This window comes from Coccinella septempunctata, chromosome 5, assembly GCF_907165205.1.
Source record: "Coccinella septempunctata chromosome 5, icCocSept1.1, whole genome shotgun sequence".
Lineage (NCBI taxonomy): Eukaryota > Metazoa > Arthropoda > Insecta > Coleoptera > Coccinellidae > Coccinella > Coccinella septempunctata.
The window spans coordinates 25,746,777-25,771,511 of record NC_058193.1 but is presented as its reverse complement, the minus strand read 5'-3'; the positions used below and the strand labels follow the sequence as shown (position 1 = coordinate 25,771,511).

Sequence of the window (24,735 nt, the reverse complement as noted above, 5' to 3'; positions counted from 1 at the left end):
TAAACGAACTATTCATAAAACTGTAGAATTTCCGTTTAATCCACACTAAGAATTATCTATTCATATACATTTTCGAACGAATTGCATTCAAATTCAAATTTTTCTCATGATTTTTGTGGTTGACATTTGTCGTTCGTTCATTCAAAAATTGCCAATTTGTACAGTCTCCATTAGCCCTAGCTGATCTGTGATAAAACTCTAGTTCTACTCGATCTGTACCGGTGTTTACTGGCCGAACGTAGTCCCAGTAGTAAGAAATGCGGCGAAAAATTGACAGTGGTCGTTAATACGAATGCGCATCATTAGTTTATTTTCGAGTAGTTGCCGAGTTCCTGAATATTCTGTCGATCGAATCTTTTAAAGAGGGGAAAATTCAAGTATCGAAGGTAGGTATATGTCGGAAAACAACGCGTTTTCTTTCAGTCATTCGGTTTTTCACTGTTGCACGATCTGCTCAGAGGTAAAGAGTTTTATAAGATATTTTCTGAAATGTTCTTGTGTACTTGTCTATCATATCAAAAATAATAAATGCAAGCAGAAAATTCAAAACTTGAATGAATTATCGAGTTTCACTGATCGCGAATTTTATTGGTATAATATGGTAGTATTGCACTAGATCAGGATATTTTGAAATCATTGTTACACTGAGTTTATAATATGCACTCATCAATACTCAGGTACCAGTTCATCTAATGAAATCTGCGATAATATTGAATTCCATTGGTGATATTAGGTTGGGATCTTTCGGAATTTTTGTAGTGAGTACCAAATATTTACTTAGTAAGCACTAGTTGTAACCATGGAATTCGGTATAAAACTCCAATATTCAGACAATTCACGGTTTGGTCAAAAAATCAATGAATAATCAATAACACCTCTACCGACAAATTTTGATTCAGACTTAACACACCTTAACTCCGAGATCCGGATATATTTTCATTGAAACCTGGAACATCATTGTACTGATTTTCTAACAAAGCATATACAAACAGCACAATTAGTCGTCCATGCATGTGTTCAATACTGATAAGAAGTCCCGTATGAATCGAAAAATAAGTTCTTTTACCGAATGAAATATGTTTATTCCTCATTTATACCAAATAAACAATTCGACTGACATAAGGTAGGAAAGTCTAGGTAACGTTCGAGTTGAAATAAACTAATGGCGCGCATTCGCTTTAACGACAACTGTAAATTTTTCGCCGCATTTCTTACTACTGGATTAGCATACTAGAGTAAGTATACAGGGTGTCCGGGGAGTAACTGTACATACTCATACCAGAGATAGAGTTGGACTAGCTGATTACGGATTGACTATAAAAAATTGATTTCTGGATTTCCCTAAAAAGCTACAGGGTGATTTTCCAACTTCATGGAAATACTTAGACCATCATGAAATCCGAACTTATTGACGGATATTATTGAAACTTAGGAGGTTCTTGACACATGCTAAGGTTCAGTCAGAAAGATATCAATTATTCCATTATTCCAGGGCCGGAATCATTAATCTCCATTTAAAGTATTCAAGGTAAAAAAACACTTTGTATTTCGAATTACATATAATTGATTAGCTTTTTAGAAAGAAGCTAAATTATGCTTCAATTTTTGGTACCGCTCAAAGTTGTCACATCAACAATTATTTTTTTTATGAATTTTTTAATTTGGATAAAGTTCGAAAATTGCAATTTATTTACCTGAACAGGACATAGTCATCTTGTGCAGGTCGAAAATAAATAATAAATTTTCTTAAAAAAGTCACTGAAGGTGAAGAAGACTATAATAATTTGTTGATATACTGCATGGGTGGCCACCCCAGACGCGGATTTCACTTTGAGGGAGTAAATGAAGGTATTTTGAAAAAAAAATTGGTGATGTGTATAGGGTATACAGAAGCATATTTCAAAATTATTCTTATGTATACTGGGTGTTCGACAACAATGATATAGACCAAAGTTACACTTCTTCCAGTGAAGATAATAGCTGATGAACAGAATAATCAACTGTTGCGATATTTTAAGAAATAATGGCGATATGATTCGAAAGGCTGTATCCAATTTGAAAATTCGGCAAGAGAAATGTATACAAGCTGATGGTTTTTATTTCGAACCAGTTTTGAAATATCGTTGACTCAGCAATTTATTCGTTCCTATTTTTATTTTTATTAGGTACTCTTTACTGTATTTTAGTTTTTTTCATTTGTTATTGTTTCGTTATTGAAGTGCTTATTAAAGCTCTGAACTTTTTTGTAAATTTTCTACTAATACATTCACATTTTATATTCAAACATGAGATTTTCAGTTCTCTTCATGGTGAAAAATTCAAATTTTCGAACTTTATCCAAATTCAAAAATTCATAAAAAAATAATTCTTGATGTGACAACTTTGAGTGATACCGAGAATTGAAGCATAATTTAGCTTCTTCCTAAAAAACGAATGAATCATTTGTAATTTGAAATACAAAGTGTTTTTTTTTGCCCTGAGTTTGGATTTTATGATGATCTAAGTATTTCCATGAAGTTGGAAAATCACCCTGTAGCTTTCTAGGGAAATCCAGAAATTAATTTTTCATAGTCAATCCGTAACCAGCTAGTCCAACTCTATCTCTGGTAAGAGTATGTACAGTTATTCCCCGGACACCCTGTATATATATTATGATTTCTATGATCAGTAAATAGAAACTGAGAAGTCAGTCCAGTATTTCATGTGCTTCGCAAAAGCGTAAGTAAAACCCCTATATACAATATAGTTTGCAAAAATATAAAAATTTCCTAAGCCATAACATTCAACCTCAAATTAATTTTTTTATGGGCAATCACATTGTATGACAATAGCCTTGTGAACAGGTTTGCAAGCATGATTTTACCATTATGAATCCGAGGACAAAGGAAGGTGTATGATTTATATCTGATCAAATATGAGACTGTGTTGCAATATAATTTTGCAGGATTTTATTCTCACTTTTCAAACCAATGATTTCATCGTAGTCAGGATCTGCAAGGATCAATCATTTTCACAGCTTAAATCTTCGTAGCCAAAAGTGTATCGCTAATAATTCAATTTTAATCATCAGTATCCGTGTATTCTAAGATAAGGGTTATCTGAACTTTAATATTGGTTATCACTAGTTACTTCATCTACTTTGTTAGTGCGGAAAGGCTAATGGCATTATTCTGCGAAGCATCACAGTTGGAGCAGTGTTAATAGATAAGGTAGAAAATGAAATAAATCTCAGATTTCCTTAGTAATGTTTCAAATTCTCAAATTAATTCTTTGATTTTTTCAGATTCATTGCAATGATATGGTTGATTCTTCTGGCTACTCTAGTAGCCCTATTCTACATTTATACATATAGATGTTTCAAATACTGGGAGAACCGTAATGTCTACTTTGAGAAACCAGTTCCTATTTTCGGTAATTTTTACGACGTAGCTATAAGGAAAAAACATATGGGTGATGTCTTGCAAGAAATTCATATGAAGCTGGACGAAAATATACCTTATTTCGGAGTCTACATCTTCCATGCTCCAAATCTCGTTGTGAGGACCAAGGAAATGATAAAAGAAGTACTAATTAAAAATTTTGCTTCATTTCCAAACCGAATGGACTACACAAATGAAGTTGTAGACCCACTTTCTGCCTATGACCTGTTTTCGATGAAAGAAGAAATGTGGAAATTCACAAGATCGAAGCTAAGTCCTGCCTTTTCTTCTGGTAAAATGAAGAATATGTATCCTTTGATGAAAGAGGTGTCAAATCATCTACATAATCTTCTCGTATCCTTAGAAGGACAAGAAGTAGATGTGAGAGATTTGTCGAAAAGATTTCTGGTGGACATTATTTCTTCTTGTGCCTTCGGTATCAATGCTGAAAGTTTACAGAACAAAAACTCCAAAATCAAGGCTATGGCTGATCAAATGCTTGACCAGAGAGGTTTTGTGAGAAGTTTTGCCGTTTTCGCCTGGTTCTTCTGTCCGTTGCTCGTTGACATTTTCAGACTACCATTCGTTGAGAAGGAATCGTCAGACTTTCTGGTAGATGTTTTCCTTAGATCTTACAAGGAAAGAAAGAAGTTGAATGTAAAGCGTAATGATTTGATTGATTTATTGCATGAGTTGGTTGGTGAAAAAAGTCAGAATGACCTCGTTGTTTTCGGTGAGTACTTCAAAATCTTGAGAAAATAAGGTCTTTAACGAATGGTCAATCTTTTTAGATGAAATAAAAATGTCAGCCCAGGCAATGGCCTTCTTCAATGCTGGAGAGGGTACCTCCTCAATTCTTCTCACGTTATGTCTCTATGAGATGGCTATGAATATAGATATTCAAGAAAAACTGCGGGAAGAAATCAGAAAAACTCTTGATTCAACAGGTGAATTATCGTATGAAAATGTTTTAGAAATGGAATACCTGGACATGGTAACCAAAGGTAATTGTTAATTTCTAATTGAAGTTCTTATGTTTGAACAATGCAATTTTATTCCAGAAACTCTCCGAAAATATCCCTTCCTCCAACTTCTCCAAAGGTATTGTGTTAAGGACCATACATTCGAAACAGGATTAACAGTTAAGAAAGGACAGAGAGTTCTCATTCCAACTCTTGCTCTTCATTATGATCCCAGGTATTATCCTGAACCCGAGAAGTTCAACCCAGAAAGATTCAGAGGAGACAAAATCAAAGATTTACAATATGTGTTTCTTCCTTTCGGTGATGGACCAAGAAAATGTATAGGTAAGTTTACTGAAATTGGAAACCGAAACGAAGATAAGAAAATATAAGGTTTGAGTTTGATGATTTTACATCCTGGATAAAGTTATTGAATTATTGCTGATAAGAGTAATACCAGGTCAGGAATTATCTAAAATAATCATCAAAAAAAAATATTCCACTCCTACCGAACGCTCTCTTTTCATCTAAATTTGTTTATTAATCATACATTTCGAGATAATGAAACTGGATCAATCTTCTTATATATCATGCAGGATATATTTCGGCAAGAAATTATCACGTTGAACTTCATCTATCTTAAATTTCCTGGAGTAATGGTGCCTTCATTTGTATTAATCTTTTCATGCAATGAATATTACTGCAATATTTATTTCCGAACTTTTTCTATTGATTTTCATTCCGTTTTCTCAGAGAAAGAACTTTTCCATATAAGAAATCTTGTATTGAGTGAGAATTTTTGTTATACAGGGTGTCCCGAAAGTAAACCGTCATACGATAAAAATAAATTCAAGATTTATTTCTCTTTATGAACTAACTATAGGCCTAAAACGCTTCTTTGTGAATTTATATAGGTTGTTGAAGTTTAATTGAAAAAATATTTTGTCCTCAATGCACTTTTTTGTTGCTCAGCATTATTGTTCTACTGGTAGAATAATCCGTTCTTTTTTCACCAAAAGACGTGACAAAACGAAAGGATGCATTGCTCTGTTATTGATGTTGTTACTGTAAACTAGAAAACAAGACGCCCAAAATAAAAGGTGCATCAGAAGTAATGGAAAAAATTTCGAGCAATTTTTGTAGAGATGACAGTTTTCTTAAAACTTATTCGTAATTTTTAGCTCAAATGATTCATTTTGCTATTTCTCTTTGGTTTTTCATAATCAAACTTTAACACCCTGTAAATCCAAAACTATGTCGTTCTCTCCTCTAGGTTATTGAGAAAAATAAGGTGATATTTTATTTTGAATTCATGGTGAACGTGGTGCGCTTTACTTTCGGGACTTCCTGTAGATTACAAATATATACTTGTTGCACATCTCGTCGAATCCTTTTTCTATATTCAGACCGCTCCAAAAATAGGTTTGATTTTTTCTCGATGTCTCTTGTTCTTTCTATTTTTGAGCAGCGTCTAGAGTAACTTTGTCTTTTTGTAGATAGTTTTGACTTTTCTTTTCATCTCGTTCATATTCATATATTAGTAAGTACCTCTAGTGAATGCTCTGTTTATATTTTGTCCTGTTATCTCCTGTTCTCTTTTAGTAAGTAGAGATATTTCAGATTTCATTTTCTTTCCAGTTAATTTCAGGGTCTTTTTTCATCAGCTTATTTCCCAGAAATTAGTTTTCAAACTTTGGTATTAACTCCATTTGTTCATGGTATCGATGTAAAAGTGTTCTTCTACACTACACTACCAGAATATCGTCTTCGAATTACTGATCCTTCACAGAATGAGTTTCAAATATGGTGTGGAAAATTTGCTAACGAAAATATTTGTTTTACTTCTCTATCAACTGAATGCCCAAATCTAAAGGATTTTTTGAAAACTGATATCTCGAATACATCCAAATGATTTCATCTAAATTTTCAGGTGCACGATTTGGTCTTATGTCGATGAAAACTGGATTGGCGACGATTTTGAAGGACTTCGAAGTGGTACCAGGACCTCAAACAGAAATTCCCTTACGTTTCGAGAAGGCTGCATTCTTCACAACCCCGGAGAGCGCCCAAGTGATGCTCAAACTTAGAAAAGTAGCATAGTTCATTCTTATCGCTCGAAAGAATATTTAAATGTATAGTGCCGAACTTATCATCCACGGTCTCATTTCGGGTAGTTATTTGTCTACCGCTGAAAATCTAGAACTATCTGTGCAATTAATCGAATATATCGTATCAATATGTTTGTGATTCATAATAATTCACGAAAATAAAAATTGTTTCACTTAAATTGAGAGGGCTTCAAGGAGGCTAAGTCCTTACTCTTCCAACAATTTTCATGTCCGAAGTATCCTTTGCTACCCTATCAATCACTAGATGTAGAGGAGTGAGATCTCTAGTAATCTCAAGTGGCCTTGTTGGGCACACACAGCCAACCTTATCGAGTATTTTCCTCCTTGTGTGGCCTACTTTAGCCAACCACATCATGGGTGATTATTGCTCTCACAATCATGACGCACTACATCCATCGTAGTATTTTGGGGTTACAGCCCCAAATTCAATCGGATATACGAGGATATATTGAAAAATTCTTAGCCTACTATAGAACCAAACAAAATTTCAATATCAAAATATTTAATTACTCAACATATTCTCCTCTTAATTGGATACATTTATTACAGTGAACCTTCAAGGTTAGAAATTAAAAAAAAAATGTTTCCCCTTGCTTTGCAAACTAAACCTCCACAGCTTTTATTACCCCCTCGTTGGAAGAAAATTTACGACCTTTTAAACTTTTTTTCAGTTGAGGAAAGAGGTGATAGTCGAATGGAGCCAAATCTGGTGCATAAGGGGAGTGCTCTAGTAATTCGAAAACTAAATCATGAATTTTTCGCATGGCAACATGAGATTTGTGTGCCGGGGCGTTGTCCTGCAAAAACAAAGCACCTTTGGATAGCTTTCCGCGTCTTTTCTCTTCAATTTTTTCCAGTAGATTGGTCAGTAATGTCGAAAAGTAATCTCCGGTTATTGCTCTACCCTTATCCAAGAAATCAAACATGATTACTCCATGACAATCCCAAAAAACTGAAGCAAGAACTTTTCCAGCAGATTTTTGGACATGGAACTTCTTAAGTCTTGGGAAACCATAGTGTCGCCATTCCATCGATTGTTGCTTTGTTTCTGGATCGTAGAAATATACCGAAGTCTCATCCATAGTAAAAATTCGGTTTAAGAAGTCAAAATCGTTTTCAAATCGAGCACAGATCGACCGCGATGCTTCTACTCGTGCATGCTTTTGGCCATTCAAACATTTTTGGGGATCCAATTTGCAGCAATTTTTCTCATGTCCAAATTGACGTGAACTATATGATGAACGCGTTCGTATGAAATATTCAGTGCTTCAGATATCCGTTTTAGCCCGATTCGACGGTCTGATAAAATCATGTCATGAACTGCATCGATATTTTCGGGGACTGATACAGAAACTGGCCTTCCAGATCGGTCATCATCTTCAATGGAAAATTTTCTTCTTTTGAAGCTTGCAGTTCAATTTTTCCCGGTCGCATACGAAGGACATTGATCACCAAGGGTTTTAAGCATATTTTCGTAAATCTGCTTTCCTCTTAACCCTTTTAAACATAGGTACTTGATGATGGCTCGATACTCCAATTTTTCGATTTTGTCAATTTCGGTGGACATCTTATTTCTTTTAATTTATTGCGTAACTCTGGTTTACTCTTTTGACCACAAACTTCACACTTCTTATGAGTTATTGTTCGTTGCTATGGTAACGCAATATTTTTTTTATGCATAGAACTGGCCTTGGCTAGCTAGATATCAATACATCCTCGTGTTTCTGCACACCATCAGGGTACAGTAGCCAATGTATTACTGGTATTTCTTAGATAGTGGATTGTTTAGGTCAAAACTGGCATAAATTCAAATTATACATCCTAGTGGCTTTTCAATACGTATTTTTTTCGAATTTGGCCTTATCTTTCATTTGAATACTTTCAGTACAGTACTGGTTAGAACACATAAATGATCACCATTTTCCCTTTATGAGGTTTGATGTCTAATTCAGACTTATCTGAAATAATTCCTTCCACAACCTCCCAGGAGTTTTACTTAAAAATCTCAAATCGCTTTCGTTCCTAAATAAAATCATTTCGGTATACTGCTCCAGAGATAGTAACGAACATACTGGCTGAGGACATCCTAAAGGAACACCCTGTGGAATCCAAATGGACCTATGATGGCCTAACATCAAACTATGATAGCTGTTGGATCAGCCTGCAATCAGGCAGAAGCGCCATCATTCAGAGCTCGTAGAAACCATCTACGTCACGTGATGTTCTCCCTGCTCCGGGTAATTGCTTCCGGGATTAGCAGGACGGTTATTGCTTCTGCGGTTCCTCTATAACTCATATCTATCTCATATTATACTGTTATTTCGCATTAGATACCGATCTAATTTATTCCGATTCCACTAGTTCGGAATTATGAAGCGGGATCTGAACGACTCGACTGTGGAGGTTTTAGGGAACGTCGATGAGAACTCATAAAGTGGCAGTCGGGCTTAGTTATGATTATTGTTGGTGATATTAACTGCTACTCTTTCGTTTTGCACAGAAATACATACCCAATTCACTCGCTTCTTTTGGGAGTAAATTAGAACTTTTCCAAACAATGGATTGTTTCAAAGATTGTCATACAAGGTGGGCTTTTTTGCGATGGACTCATAACAATAAATCATTCCACCAAAACTTGCCTGCATGGAACTTACGAGACGATGGAAATATCATCCCCCAAAGTTGAACTAATTCTGTGAAATGTCGAATATGGTACTGCCTTCGCACGACTCCAAAAAGTAACAAGCGGAGTAGTTCTTCATTTATCGGATGAAAGTACACCCAATCTACAGTACCTACCCTATAATTCATGACTTTTTTTATTTACTTGACTTTCGTGAATTTGTGAAATATTAAACTTGACATGATAAGTTCGTTTTCGAAGTTAATCTGCTACCCTATTTCTATTTTACGTCGAACAATAGTGTGCGAACATCCAATAGGGCCGCTTGGAACAATTCTTGTGAATGAACGCTTATACCATATGGTAGAACTGGATTGCCATGAGGGCATATTTTGATCTTACTACAATATTTCCAAAAGATGAAAAGCTAAATCCTAATCTAGTTCAACACTACTGTTACCAATGGAATTAGCTATAAATTATAGTTTATAGGTAAGGCTTTCAACTTTTTTTTCACGTCAGTAGTAGAACATACAAAATCGAGTGAGATACTGAAAAAAATATCCCAAGTTGCCAGTTCTTGCAGTTCAATTCAGTCTTGCAGTGAAAAATTTCAGTGCAGTAAGTAGGTACTCTGTTTTGTGTAAGAGTACCAATCTTTTGCCTTATATTTTCTCCATTCATCTAGCCTTTCACTATGGCTTTGAAATCATTGTTCTTGATTTTAAAATGAATAAAATATGGCAATGTTGCTCAATAGTCATATGTTACCTACACTGCGGCAGAAATACAAAACCTGTTATTTTCACAGCTTGTAACTTTGAAATGACGGATATGGTTTGTTTAACTTTGTGTCCTTAATATTCAGTAGTCTGTATGTGTATGGCATCTTGAGAGAAGTCTGAACACGAAAAATTCATGTTTCTCTTTTTTCATGTTTCTTCTTTTGAACATTAACTAACAAACCCTCCTTATCACTTTTTATATTCCAGGGAGTATCTCACAAGTTCATTTTACTCTGAATCACTCCCAGTTGTGGCATAACTCCGAATTTATCACTAGGGAAGTCTATCAATTCTTGGGAAACTTCCTTAATTTTCTTATAATTTTAGGGTTTGAACGGAGTATTAGTTCCAACTCGTGGATTGTGAAGAATTATATTGTTTTTGAAGAAAACGCATGGCATAGAATTCTGAACTTATCAGTCCTAATAAATTATTAGATTCAGCGCACAAAGGGCATAGGTATCATATGAAAAGTTATATAGGAAATATGGAAATTTTGTTGAGTTTCTTTAAAAACATTTTTGAAAAGATCTGCTCAAAAGGTTCGATATAGTTTCAACCTATCAACGTGGCTGCCTATATGGAAGAAAAAATTCTAAAACTGCCATTTATGAATTGACTCTAGCTATAATGTATGCTTTGGAGAAGAAAAATTTATCTTCAGTTCTTGTAAAGGTCGTATAAGAGATCCATAAATATATAATTATTATTATTATTATATCAAAATATTACGAATAAACAGCCATAAATATAAGCCAGTTGTCTTGTTAATTGTAAGTTCATGTGAAATTTTTGTTTAAAGGTGAAGTTCCTTGTGCCTTGAAACTTCCTCTAATTCTTTTAACTTTCATTGGTGCAAGATGATTTTTGTTGAAGAATTTTATATTCTTGTAATTATCAGTTAATTCCTTCGAGAGATACCCATTCCCAACCACTGCATCATATGCATTTCATCTTCGGGTTGATTTTTTTGAAATCTACAACTAATGTAACGTATTCAACCTTTAGCCAAAGAGGATAACCAATATTAACCCTCCTCAAGCTACTGCATATTATGTGTCAATGATTCAATTTTCTTCCATAGCAAAAGTAAATATATTTTAAAACTGATATCTTGTATTTTCCATGCAAATAACTAGATATATGCCTTCAGTCAGTTTGTATAAACGTCAATTATGCTTGTCACATATTTTCGACTTCATATTTCCCGAAGTGATTCGACATTGTGCTGAAATACTTAATAACAGAAACTTTCACGTAGAACGGGCAACATAGCGCTGATTTAAAACCCAAAAATGTTTTGACAGGCGTCATAACCTCACATTTTCGTACTATACAGAGTGGAATGTGTCAAATTTCCATGGCCAACCGAGTGTTAAAATAAAAGTGAATGGAGTATAGATTAACAAAATTTTCAGTTCTCTTCCATTCGACTACTGTGTAAATCCTCAGTCATCGTCTACCAAGACGTGATGTAATCTTCCTGCCGTGTCTCCGAGTGAACTCATTTGTATTCGATCAAATGGACGTCGTCTTCCACGACCACTAGAATCGAAACTATCCCGCAGTATATTAAATAAAGGTAATCGATTCGACTGCGAATGGAAGTTTTCGTAATAAATATTTCTGTTCGTATTTGGTATTTAGGTAGCGACGCCGTAGCGAGGGCGTTGGGAGACCTTCCGCGAGGGTAAAACAAGCCATTTGAATGCATAGTTGTCCGTCAGTCAGGGTGACATTACGCCTTCGTGGCAACCCTCCTTCGAATAAGCCAATAAATTGTCATAAAACCGTCAGATCGGGTGATTTGACAGCTAGAGGGGTAATTAAAGTAAGAATTTATGGAGCACCTCGACGCCCGCATCTCGATGTGTATACAGCCACCCTCGGGGGTTGGGGGACGACGTTTTGTATTTTCCATTCTCTCCTCCGTTTCGTCGGTCGTGTGTTCCACGTAGATAATAAGTGGATGTTCGGAGATGACTATCTTAATATCCTCGTAAATTTTACATCTGAAGGGTGAACGGAGGTGAAAAACAGACTGATTGTGAGGTCGCCAAATATGCATGCTGGAATCATTTTTCCGCTGGAGTTTGCTCTTCTCTTCATTCCACACCAGAGTGATAAACCTGGCTATAGCAGATCAGAATAGCAGTGTTGAATAAATAATAAAATATTCACAGTTTATATGATTTTCACAAAAATGAATTGTTTCTCAGTCATAATAGCATCTTCAAGAAGATAAAAGAAATATAAGGTACCACGAGAGAAGATATATAAACAAGAATTTAAATCTACTTCTAACAATTAAGTAATGATAGTTTCCAGAACATTCAGAGCAATTTCAGAGCAGGTACAAATCGGACTAGAGCGAGTAATAGTGATTTCCGAAACGTTACAGAGGATAAGGATCAAGTCTTCGAATAATACTTCCTTCTATAAATTTTCCATTAGTGCATGGTAAAATCTATATCCTGCTATGATGACTACCTTAGATTTCAATGCTTTTAATCATTTTCCTTTATTTCACATACGATGAAGTTCAACAATTCAATACATTTGGAATGAGCATTCAAAAAAAAAAAAACAAACACATGGAAATGCCAATGAACAAAATAGAGCAGAATACAGTGAATAAAATCAGGAAGGAACGCTTTAAACTCCTATAAACAATAGTTTAACAAGACAATCAGAAATTTCAAAGACTCAGTATGTGAAGGTGATAAGCATTAATTTATCTTTTGAATCCAGCTGCTATTTTGATATTCATCTGAAACCGCTTTGTGTAACTTGACTATATTATAATATATCTGAACCTTCTTTTGAAGATAGATATTTTGTGCTCGAAATAAGAGAGGTAATTTTTATTAGGATTCGATAGTGGATTGATGAGGAGGAAACACAATACTCAATAATTTGTTTCGATAGTATATATTTCCGATCTTCATCAGGGCTACAATACAAACGGGGGCATGGTAGACAGTTGAAAATATCTTGAACGTCTAACATATATAAACATCAAGTTGTAAAACAAACATCTTGAACATCTCACATATATAAACACCCAGTTGTAAAACAAAACAAGAAAACGGTAAATATACCAACATATATAATCAGGTTAATCTACTTTTAGCAATAAATTCCAGGAGATCTCATTTGGTCAAAATGAATCGAAATAAAGGTTTCTGGCGAAACCAAGGTGTGACTTTTTCTAGTCCTTTCAATTCAGGAAACCATTTTTTTTGCCTCCTCGCTTCCAAATATTGTGTGCTTAATTTCATTCCTGTCGTTTTCTGGTTTTTAGGAAAGAAAATTGAAAATTGCTCTTCAGGTACCACATTTAGAGAGCTGCATCTAAGCACTAACCTCTCAAAAAAAGTTCATAAAAGACCCGATACTATTATTTTTTTGGCAATGAATCAGCACTTAAATTTTTTCGCAAATACTCATTCACTCCCTGTATACATATATCTTATGGATTATGGGGGTTGTACGAAATTCTTTGATTTTGGCAATTTCTTGTACTTTAAGGTTATTTAGACAAAAATATTGAAGATACATTAGATCTAAATTTATGCAAAGGCTACATAAATGAAAACCATGTTTCAGCATATACCTACATCTGTTTCAGAGATGAAGCCAAATTGGTATTTTGTCAATTTCGAAATACTAGTAGAAATTTTATATTCTTGGATGAATCCAAAATTAGTAAAATTTTTTCTACTGGAAATACATGAAATATTATATTCCAGTTCTTTTTTTTTCGATAATAAGGTCAAACAAAACATAACTTTGTCGTCCAGAGAAAATTTCAACTATTGATAACCGGTATATTAGATTTCGAATTTCAGACAACGACGAAATTTGGTTAGGTATATCTCTTAAACGGATGAATCCCATCGTTTTCATCGATAGAATTTTCACGAAAATTGGGATAAAGAGTCATTTCAAGTTGTTTTTCTAGCTGGCCTAAAATTAGATAAGAGAAACTGCCGAACTCGGGCATTTTGGGACACCCTGTACATATATGGTCGAAGTTTTCCCCATTTGATCGGTACCCAAATCGAAAATTGTTTTTCACGAAGGTTATCCAGAAATTTCCGCTCAATAAATCCGGCGCAACTCCAATCCGTAATAGAAAAATCCCGATGCATAGAATGCAATATCAGACCGGCGGCATCTTTCGGTATCCTTGTCGGTGGCGGCCATTCCCAGCATCCCATCCCATCCGGGGGAATGGGCCATTACATCCGTCGAGCTATTCTTCTGATTCACGGCCACCTTGTGACACGGCTCCATCAGACTCGCCTCATTTCTATGCTAATCCCGCTCTGCTGGAAGCAGCCCTTCTCTCTTCCCCAGTTTTCCAGCTCTTCACGAGTTCCCATTCGGCGAGATAAAAGTCCCGGCAAGTTTATTTCGGAATTGTGCCAGCGGATAAACAAATTGAACGGTGGGAACGTGGCTTGTTTAGTATGGATACAGGGTGAGGATGATAATTGTTTCCAAGTGCGCATTGTATAGCTAGGTGTAATAGTTACGGCGGCGATTGTAGTCCTATTATGTTTTCGAACGGTGTGAGTATGCCAATTATTGTGACTTCGTTCTGAAGTACCCTCAGATCGAATTGAAGGCTGTAATCCCTGATCTCTTCAAGAGAATTGAAGTTATTGGGGTGGAGAAGTGCTGAAATGAAGCTTCACATAGTCACTGGAGGGAACCGCATGTTCTGACACATGACAGTTTATTTCGAACCTTTATTCATTAACCTACATTACGAATCAATATGATACACCGCCCCAGGTAAATTATTGGTAGTAGAAATTGAAGCAACTGGACTCAAACCTCTTGGCAAACCATCGGATGTTATGCCAATCATCTTCGATTTCGAAACGGTCAAAGCTGACCTTCCTAGTACAATAAGATTCGTAAATCGTCTAGATAAAAAGTCATCCACGTGTTTTAAAGATGGATCAAAATCAGAGAGGGGCACCGGCATTGGCCTATATGGACCTAAGCTGAGTGTCTCTGAAGCCCTGGGAAGTGAACCGTCTATTTTACAGACCGAGACACTGGCTGTTTACGTATGCGTTCAGGGGTGTCTTAAAATAAACCACAAAGGGGCGCATATCTATATCACCACGGACAGCCAGGCCAAGCTGAGGTACTGGAATCACACTGCTCTTCTGACATAGGGGTGTCGTAATATTGTAAAGCAACTGGCCAGAGGCAGTAAAGTGACTCTACTGTGACACTGTGGTGTTGAAGGAAATGAAAAAGCTAATGAACTTGCAAAAAGAGCATCAAGGTTAACACCTACTTGACCTGAGCCTTTCTGTGGGCTTGGAAAATACCAACAATGAGAGATGAACAACAGAATAGCCCTCTGGAGAAACACTCCTGAACTTACTCAGTCAAAGGAATTCGTGATGAGCTACGGGTGATGGTGGGACTGCTGACGATATCATTTGTACCGTATGGGAAAGTCAGCAGATGAGATTTCTAGGCTCTGAGGATCAGAAGGCAGAAACAGCTAAACACATGGTATAGAAGTGTCCAGAGCTGGCTGGCTGTTGTCGGTTTAAACAACACCATTGACGACCTCCTTGGGTTCCTATGAATGAGTAGGGTAGAGAACAAAAGATATACATATCTTCACGTGAAGATTCTGAAAGTTTGAGGCTTTCCTTGATCATCTTCCACCAATATTATTTCCAGGTGGGCGATGATGATAGCTTGGGGAAGAAGAAAATCTCTTGTTATCGATTTTCACAATTTTCTCTTGATACCAATTTCATTCCAATGGGAGCCTAGTCCGGACTATATAGTGGATGCATCAAAGTTTCCATCCAAGCTCTTGGAGTTTCTGGGGAATCACTTTAGACGTGTGTGGTCTGGTGTTGTCATAATAAAAACACCAACCCTCTTGCTGGCCAATTCTGGCAGTTTCTGGTCAATCTTTCTGACCAAATCTGATACGATTTCAACGCAGTAACAAGTATTACCATTCCACTTCTACCAAATGGAGTGTAAAATCTTCATTGCCACTGACTTTCGCCTGCATCAAAGGAAAACTGTAAAATGTAGGTACTTAACGAGATATCCATCACTACAGCTATTTAGCTGGTATAAACCTAATAAATAGGCCATTTTTGAGGATATTTATAATCTCCTCTTTCGATAGAGAGCATAATAATTTTTCAACATTGAACAATAATTATACCATGTGTAAGAAAAACACTTTCAGCAGAGGTTAACGTAACGGGGTACCTACCATACAATCTGGAGTATGATACAAGAGCTTAGAAAAACACCCCAATAAATAAACCCCTTCTCCTTGTGAGTGAAGAGGATTGCAAGAAATGAAACTGTTTACGAAATAAGCTGAGAGATTTTATATTATTGGGCATCTCACACTGCAAAAATTGATCCAAGGAAATCTTCTCCAAGTTAATAGAAAATTTTATCTAAGAAAAAAATTAAATTGAAAAAATTTGAAATAATAAAATAAAATTCAATATGTCAGATTGACCCAAAATTCACAACCAAATTCAAAGAAAGATCCGGAAACTGCATGTATAGTTTGAATAGGGTAATGTTACTTACCCAAATTTTCACAACTTTGGTTAGTGTATAGGTCGCTTTTAAAGGTGAACCTCATTTTCGCGAAATCAATCGATCAAAGTGAGCGAAAAAAAATATTTCGTCTATTTTCATGATGTTCCTACCCAGTTTGGGCTGTATTCTTACATCGCACGCTTGTGGGTATACCTAATGGGAGAAGCCCAGGCTACGGTCCTCAAAATGTGCAGATAGATAAAGGTGCCAAGATAGCTCCAATTTAGTAGGCAATTTAATCGGGGTAACGCTCCCTTCAAAGGGCACTAAAACTGAAAACGAGAAGGGACATTATCCGTGGACATCAAGCGCCGTCTTTGTTTCGCAGGACATCAGCAAGACTCAGGAAATGACGGTCTGTTCATTGCCAGACCAGCGATTTTACTTCTAATTAGATCGGAGCTGTAATGGTAGAAATAGAATAGATTGCTTTGTCGCGGAAGATATGGTAAACAGAGAAAGATATTCGAAGTTTTTAATGAGGATAACTGCTTGAGTTTTGAAACGCGTGAAAGGATGAAGTCACTAATTTATAAGGATAAGATGAGGCCTGTGTGAAAGGGCAATACTGCACGATTGAACACGTTTCGACGTTTCTGTGTAGGTTGACACTCATGCTCAGTTAGAAAACCAATCAACGATTTATCTCTTTTCATCCACAGAAATAATTGATATATTTCTAAAGGAACCACACAGTCAGTAAGTAGATGTACTCTGAGATTCGTATTAGATAACTGTGCGCTTTGGATGAGAACTTAACAACCTTGAGCAATAAAACAGGAAGTTAGGTTAGTGCGGGTGATAAAGCCTGTCATATAATAAGGAATAAATAACGGAAATTCAATTAATGGTCGCTGGCCGGCAGAGTCATAGGTAGCAATCATTCATAGATGGCGCCTCAAAACGGCAATGACTAAAGTGACTATAGAGTCCTAGTACAGTGACTATATAGTCCAAGTACAGTGACTATATAGTCCAAGTACAGTGACTATATAATCCAAGTACAGTGACTTGATATAGTCACTGTGGGCTGCATCGAGCTCCATAAAATTTTCAGATTTATTACTAGAAGAGTTGTTCTTTCAGAATTTGTGTCACATTTCCATCTACGGTTATTGTTATTGGGAGATAATCCACTCGAAAGGTGACTATCGAAAAATTTCCAAAAAGATGGAATCAATTAAATTATCGTCAAGACCCAGGGGCTGCATGGAGCTCCACAACATTTTCAGATTTATTACAGGTTTATTACAGGTAGCCCCTGCTAACAAGAAAAGAGGTCCCTGGCCAAGAAAACGTTGGAAACCCCTGCTGTAGAGTGACTATATACTATACCTATAGTCACCGTAGACTCGTCACTGTAGCCATGGCGCGTTAGATCTTACAGTGGTATCAAGGCGGTATCAAATGCCGAATGTTATATCATGAGCAATGCATATTAACAGCAGAAGTTGCGATTCTTTGTTTTTATTTGATGCTTATAAGTTTGATGAACAATAAAATTCGGTTATTGGAGTTCATAGTTTTCTAGTTTTTCCAAATCATCCTTAGCTAGACCTTGTTACCCGCACCAACCTTAGTTTTCATGCAGAATTGAATAGTTTTGCTACTAGAAGAAAAATCGATCCTTCTATTCTAAAAATTTCCATGAACTGAACTGATACTAGCAGCAACCATTCAATCCCGAAATCTAGTTGATTCAAATCGCGAATTTTCGATTATTTTTGAATTATTCGTTTGAAATGTTTCAACACAATGAGGTAGGAAACATTTTCTTCACGAGTATTGTTTGTTTAAAAGAATCACCTCATTTCAAACATGCAGGAAAATATTCAGTTATGTTTCTGGAATAAAACGTCTAAGAGGACATTCCTGCAGTTACCCAGTCTGTGAAACTAATAAATTCATCAATTAATTTGGCTTAAGATGGACCTCACTAAACCCCTGCACAACCTTATTCAGATATTCTTTATCCTCTACTACATTTTCTTATAATTGAGCTGAATCATCTATGTTTGTATTTGTTTATTCGTATATTTCTATTTTATTCATGTTTTACCTATTTTTATTTCTCATCTCCGGTCTTTAATGGAGAAAATGAACTCAGCGATTGGTGCCATTCAACTACAAAAAAAGACTCTTCTAGCTCTAACCGATAGAGTTCTATCATTCGACCAAATGATAGTTCAAAAGAGCGATTAAAAATAGAATTCGCGGGCCGAAAGATAATGTAAATATTTGCAACCCAAAACTGGCTAAATGGGGTGTGCTAACCCTGGAAGGGTAGTTTTTAGTGGTGCATTCGAGTACATCAATCGGCGTGTCGCGAACTTGATATGCGAATATCTACTTTACGAGCCACCTGTTGAATCTGCCCCAGAGTGGATTTCAGCCCCTCGGCTTTCAACGAGAACAGTGCGGAGCGCGTTGTTGGAAAAACCACCCCGGCAAGAACTTGAAACGTGTCGGTAAAATGCACTTTACACGGTCTTTCTTGCTATTTCCGCCACCCCCTTTCGTTCTTACTCAACTTGTAGAGCCGCTTGTATTGGGGTCGTATTTGTCGAGTTATCATTAGGAGTCAAAATGTGTGTAAGTCGTCTGACCCTTCCCTGTAACCTCTGCAGATCGTTTTCAGATTTCATTCACGGTACTTTTCAGAAAAAAATTGGGAAGCTTTTGCGCGCTTGTTTAATTCGACGCAGTCATCCATCGGGGTAATAATGACTCATTGCTACTTGGCTCCCCCAAGAAATAATTATTTCTTTTCTCAATATTTCAAAATATGCTCTAAAACGGCTATTTGAGGATTCGTGCGGAATTTGGGAATTTGTATTTACAATTTTATTTGATTGTATAGGCATATGTTCCACGCACTATAGTCTTCGTATTGCTACAACTAACAACTAAGTTGAAATCAAATAGAATCGGTATTTTTTCGAATATTGAGATTAAAATTATGTTGTATATAGCCCGTAACCATCAGCCATATTTTGCTCATTGACCTCAACCAGCGCATATGTTTCCTAATGACGAAAATCGAAACGACGTCAAATTGTTACATTCCACCAAAGCAACTTAAGGAAGAGTGGGAAATTCTAGGTGACAGATTTCAGGGGAGTTTCAATAAGCAGTATATTCATCCGTATGATCTTGCGTCACTGCAAGTCCGAATTTTTAGAGGTACGCTTTATAGGTATATATTATTTTATTGTTTGTAGAAGTCCTTGAGGGAGATTTTCTGTATATTATAGCATGAAAGATACATATATCTGGTCAGTTTTATTATTTAAGGTCTTTTCCTGTTTGATGGTTCCAGTCTCGAAACATCATATAAAATCAACACTACGTCATCGATAAATTGATGATGATGATAGCATATGATATGTTAACGCTAATGTGTAGAGAAAGATTGAAAGAGAACAAATTATTATTAGTACTGGTAGATTCGGGTGACTTGGGACAGCCCTGTAACTTGGGACAATTACCCCCTTGCAGATTTCTTTGTTTCTTACCATTAATGAGTGAAGGAACGAACTTATAAGATTGTGTAGCGTCTTCTCGGTTAGTTTAACAATTAATTCCTGTTGAGTTTGCCGTGACCAGAGCGTTTGAATAGACAGGAAACATTAACGAATTCAGGAGAGTAAAAGCGCGTTTTTTATGGCCCTTATACTTTCTAGTGTCCTGTACATTTGTTTCACTTTGTGCATGTGTAATTTTTTTTCTGGATACGTGGGATATTAGATATGTCATGCAACAAGGTTGTTCACAAATCAAACGGCAACGGATCTCATTCATTTATTTTGTTGTTTCATAGGCGGCGCATTGGCAGCAGGAAATATGCCGATTTTTCGCAGGATATTATTATTTACGTTATTTCCCCAAAGAAATCACCAAAGAATGAAGGAAATCAAAGTTCCTTTGTTTTGTTTAGTTTTTTTTTTACATTTGAGTAAATAATATGCATTTACTTTCACTGCAATAGGAGTTTATCATTTAATTTCCTTACCGAATACAGATATAAACACAAATTCAAATTTTTCAAAACTATACACCGTCCCAAGTCACCTATTTCATTTGAGAGTTGAGAAATCAATAAATTTTAACTTGTTTCCCAAGCCTCTCAAATCGGTGGGTGACTTGGGACAAGTATATTTTATTTTTATCAAAATTTTTATCCGGATTCTGAAGCATGGTATATATCCGAATCAATATTCTGAGTCATTGAGCATATTCGAACCTCTTTTTCACATAAAAATAGGTCACACTTTTGAAAATATGACTAGTTGAATTCAACAACCGTCCCAAGTCAGCCGAATCTACGGTAGTGTCCTGTGTATCGCATGAATTCAATTCAGGATATTGTCTTGTCTTAATATTCACAGAGATTTTCCAGTAGAAATCTGAAAAACTTTCTTTACTTCTTAGAATATTACCTCATAGCATTATTTTATTCTTCAATGGATTTTGATAACAGTATAGAAATGATAATGATTATTTATAGGGTGTGCCATAATTGAATTTTTAATTTTTATTGGAATTCTTAGCATATGGAACCATATCAACCATATAAACTTCGGAGACCCTAGTGACTATATATAATCTAATCAGGATCTCAAAATTCTCAAAGAATGTTCTCAACATGCCTGAAATCATTTCGAGAAATTGAAACAGTTGCTCAGGAATTGGCATCAAATTTGGCTAGATCTGAAACTCTGACTCTAGATTTTTACAAAATCAGTTGAAATCCACGAACTCTTGCTACTGGCTTCGATGGTTCAGAAATTGTGCCCTGATTCCTTCTTTCCTGCTGGAACGCAATGAACACGCTTATCTGGGATACCAAGTCCCCTTCATGTCATGCATTCAAAAAAGCTTCCACTCGCTCCATCTGGTTAGGTTCCATACAACTAAAGTTTCTGAACTGGGAATGAAATTTATCGAAAACTGTAATAGAACGGAATTTTATTACGAATTTTTCGAATTTATTCAAACCTTGGTTATATGCATATAGCATTATCTCACTTATGCAGAGACATATCTGCGATTCTAGCACTTGTGGCGGTGAATTTTGAAAATGGCCCTTTCAGGAAATTCATTTTTGAATGAATTGGTATTTTTTATAATCGATATCAAGTAATATCCGAAGAGCAAAATTAATGAAAAAATCAAATCAGCAGTATATTCCGTGATGCATAAAAATTGAATGACTGAATAAGTAGAAAAATGTATCAATACATCCGAGTACAACAACAAAAATGATAAATACCTATATTATAACCAAAATTATATTCATCATTCAGAAATCAATAAACCACAATTTGACTTCTCTGGTTTTGCGAAAATATCGAGTCAGTATTATTCAAAAAATACACTTTGAAATAGTGTAGGTTTTATATAATATTCGTTATAATAATGTTGTTTTTCACTATAATTTTCATTATTCTTCAATGAAAAAAGAATTCAATATTTTCATGTTCATTCCTATCAAATTAAAGAAGTTTTTTCCGCTATACTGTGCGTTTCTTAAGGTACCTACCTACTCCAAAAAATACTAATTAATTGAATCCACGTAATTGAACAGTTATTCTTTTTTATTGCAAAACCATCTTTGAGTATCAGGATTATATTCCTGAAAAATTCTTTATGTCCATAAATTTTCGAAATCAATTTGTTTATTCTTATCTCATTTGTTTTATTCTTGGGAGAGCTGACATTTGGTAATGTTTTGCTTTTAATTCAACAGCAACTTTTTATTCTTCTAAAGTTTTGTAACTCATAACTATCCTATGAAACTTGTTTTCCCAATTAAATTCTTTCCTCTGAATAAACTTCCAATTTTATACAATTATTATTAATTTCCTGTCAAAATATTGAGTCGTTACATTACATGAGTTGCAGAATTTACCAAATTGTGTGACCGGCGGAGTAATATCATATCATTTATAAATATGATATGACTTCTAACCTTGATATTATTATTTATATCAATTTCATTGTTCCTAGGTCGTGAATCTGTTCTTTTTGTAGGATTTCCTTTGAAAACGACAGAATATCTTCATTCTGATTCAGTCAAGGTTCCAGAGGGGGTGCCAGAACTTGAAAGAAATACGTTTTTGAATATCGAAAAATGATTTGATTCTCCTCCTCAAATAAGAATAAGTTTAAAAGTAGTTTTCTTTCACATAGTTTTCAAAATTAATTCCTAAGAAGAGTTGCTCTTCGGGAAATATTCTTTCGCAGGATTCAATTCAGCAGGATGTAAATAGTCAAGGTTCAATTCCTAAGTTACTTCTGAAAAAAAAATTTCAAACTTTGTGTTGTACCTTCTTCATTATTTAATTCCAATCAGATGAAGTAAAAACTAAAGGGGTCAACATAAATATATTGAAAAATGCTGACAAAATATTTCAGTGTGCAAAAGGAGTATAAAGCTAAATTATGTTTCAACGATGATATATGGGTATAAAATAAAAAAATTTGATTTGAATCTAGGATTTATTGACATGAGAAATATTTGTATTCTTTCTCTGAATAAGCAAGTCATTCTGAAATGTGCAGTTCAGAATTCTTATCATGGGGTCAAGACCTTTCAAATTATACAATTCGTAATGAGAAGTAGGTAAGTGTTTTGGTGTTCACGGATTTCTTTTAAATAAAATGTGAAAGTCATTGTATACTGAATTGTATTTGATTATCAAACAGAAATTATGATCATGATGAATCAATAGGCTCTGCATGCAATCTACACATGCACTCTACACATGCACTATAGTTTGAGTATTTTGAAGTTTAGGCAATAATATCACTGCTGACTCCGAAGCATAATGTAGTGAGTGTTCGGACTTCAAAAAGTATGAATATTCGGAAAATCATCATACACTAACATTTAGGCCCGTAAGATTAATCGTAGTTTAAACCAAGAATGAGGGTTTAAACTTTGGATAACGATTATTTCTTAAGATCAAACATAGTTAATCCATTAAGGATGGTTTAAACTATCGATTAGTTTAAACCTTCGGGACGGTAGGTTTAAACCATCCAAAAGGGATTAAACCCTATATATTCTATGAAACTATTTTTTACCTGCTTCTTTGAAGTTTTTTGAAGTTTCTTGTTTGTTTTGATTGAAGATATTGTGTTTAGGTTTGCGTTGCTGGTTAGAGAATTATTGAGTTCAATGTTTTAGAATGAACATGGAATTGGAATATGATGATCGGAAGTGACTCGAATTCAGAAATTGAAATCTTGCAGCTGAATGATTTCAATAGGTATCATTGGGATACATGGGATGATATCGAATTCGATCTCCAAAACTTCTGCAAGAGCAATTTTTAGTGAGATTGAGAAAAAAATAAGCCCACCTCAAGGTGAAATATCAACATTCAATTTCGTATTTTGTCTCACTTGCAATCCATATTCTGAATTGCTATATGTTCAAAAGCAATTCCTTATTTCCACTTCGAAATGTGCCTTTCGTTAGATACCTACTAAATATAGATATTTTCAGAAACGAAGCACTGAATGCTATGTATCAACCATAGGTTTTACCTCACACCTCAATAATATAACAATAATAATGCTGATACAAAGATCGCAACAGAATAAACTGATCGCTGCAGTCTGACAAAAGCACTAATCCAAAGATTAACACAGAAAACTAAGAAATGACAATCAATGAATCACAATTAGTTCAAATAGCCAACTATTTTGACAACTGCACAGGATTAGTTAATCTATTCTCATTTTGTACTTGATCTTAACACGACGGTTTAAATCATAGACTAACTTTAATCGGAGATTTCTTAATCGGAAGTTTAAACTACGATTAATCTTACGGGCCTAAGCATTGTAGACTAGTCTATATACAATAAGCAAACTATCAAATGACCACCGGTGCATTCATGGTGGTAGAACCACATGCTCTGATGCCTTATATTTAGACAATATCCAACCCACTTTTCGAACAAAATAATGCACGACCATGTTTTGCTCCTTCTGAAGACAATCAACTCGAGTTGTCTGCTTAGTCCACAAACAGCGAGTTTCATAAAAACTTTGATTGTCCGATCAACGATTTGACAGTCACTCTACTTCTAGAACGAAATCACTGAAACCTTTTCATTTCTGAATACATTGAATAAGTAGCAATTGAGAATACCTGAATAGGTGTATCAACATCATAATTTGATGCGA

The 24,735-nt window shown here is 35.3% G+C and overlaps 1 protein-coding gene across 3 annotated transcripts; it reads left to right on the top strand.

The window, feature by feature from the left end:
- The first annotated feature begins 402 nt into the window (after positions 1–402).
- Positions 403–6,668, top strand: LOC123314361 (cytochrome P450 6j1-like). 3 transcript variants are annotated; one of them, XM_044899615.1, is made up of 5 exons: positions 403–460; positions 3,284–4,152; positions 4,211–4,423; positions 4,481–4,726; positions 6,312–6,668. In XM_044899615.1, exons 2-5 carry the CDS (start codon positions 3,294–3,296, stop codon positions 6,479–6,481), a joined length of 1,488 nt encoding a protein of 495 aa, XP_044755550.1. In that variant the 5' UTR covers positions 403–460; positions 3,284–3,293; the 3' UTR covers positions 6,482–6,668. The 3 variants fall into 3 exon arrangements, with proteins under 3 accessions (XP_044755550.1, XP_044755548.1, XP_044755549.1); XM_044899613.1 differs by lacking the exon at positions 403–460 and adding an exon at positions 2,687–2,718; XM_044899614.1 differs by lacking the exon at positions 403–460 and adding an exon at positions 3,052–3,209.
- The last annotated feature ends 18,067 nt before the right edge of the window (positions 6,669–24,735 follow it).

Coding starts and splice junctions, on each gene's coding strand:
- LOC123314361 (XM_044899613.1), top strand. Junction 4,424..4,480: donor CCTGGACATGGTAACCAAAG/GTAATTGTTAAT, acceptor ATTTTATTCCAG/AAACTCTCCGAAAATATCCC. Junction 4,727..6,311: donor TGGACCAAGAAAATGTATAG/GTAAGTTTACTG, acceptor CTAAATTTTCAG/GTGCACGATTTGGTCTTATG.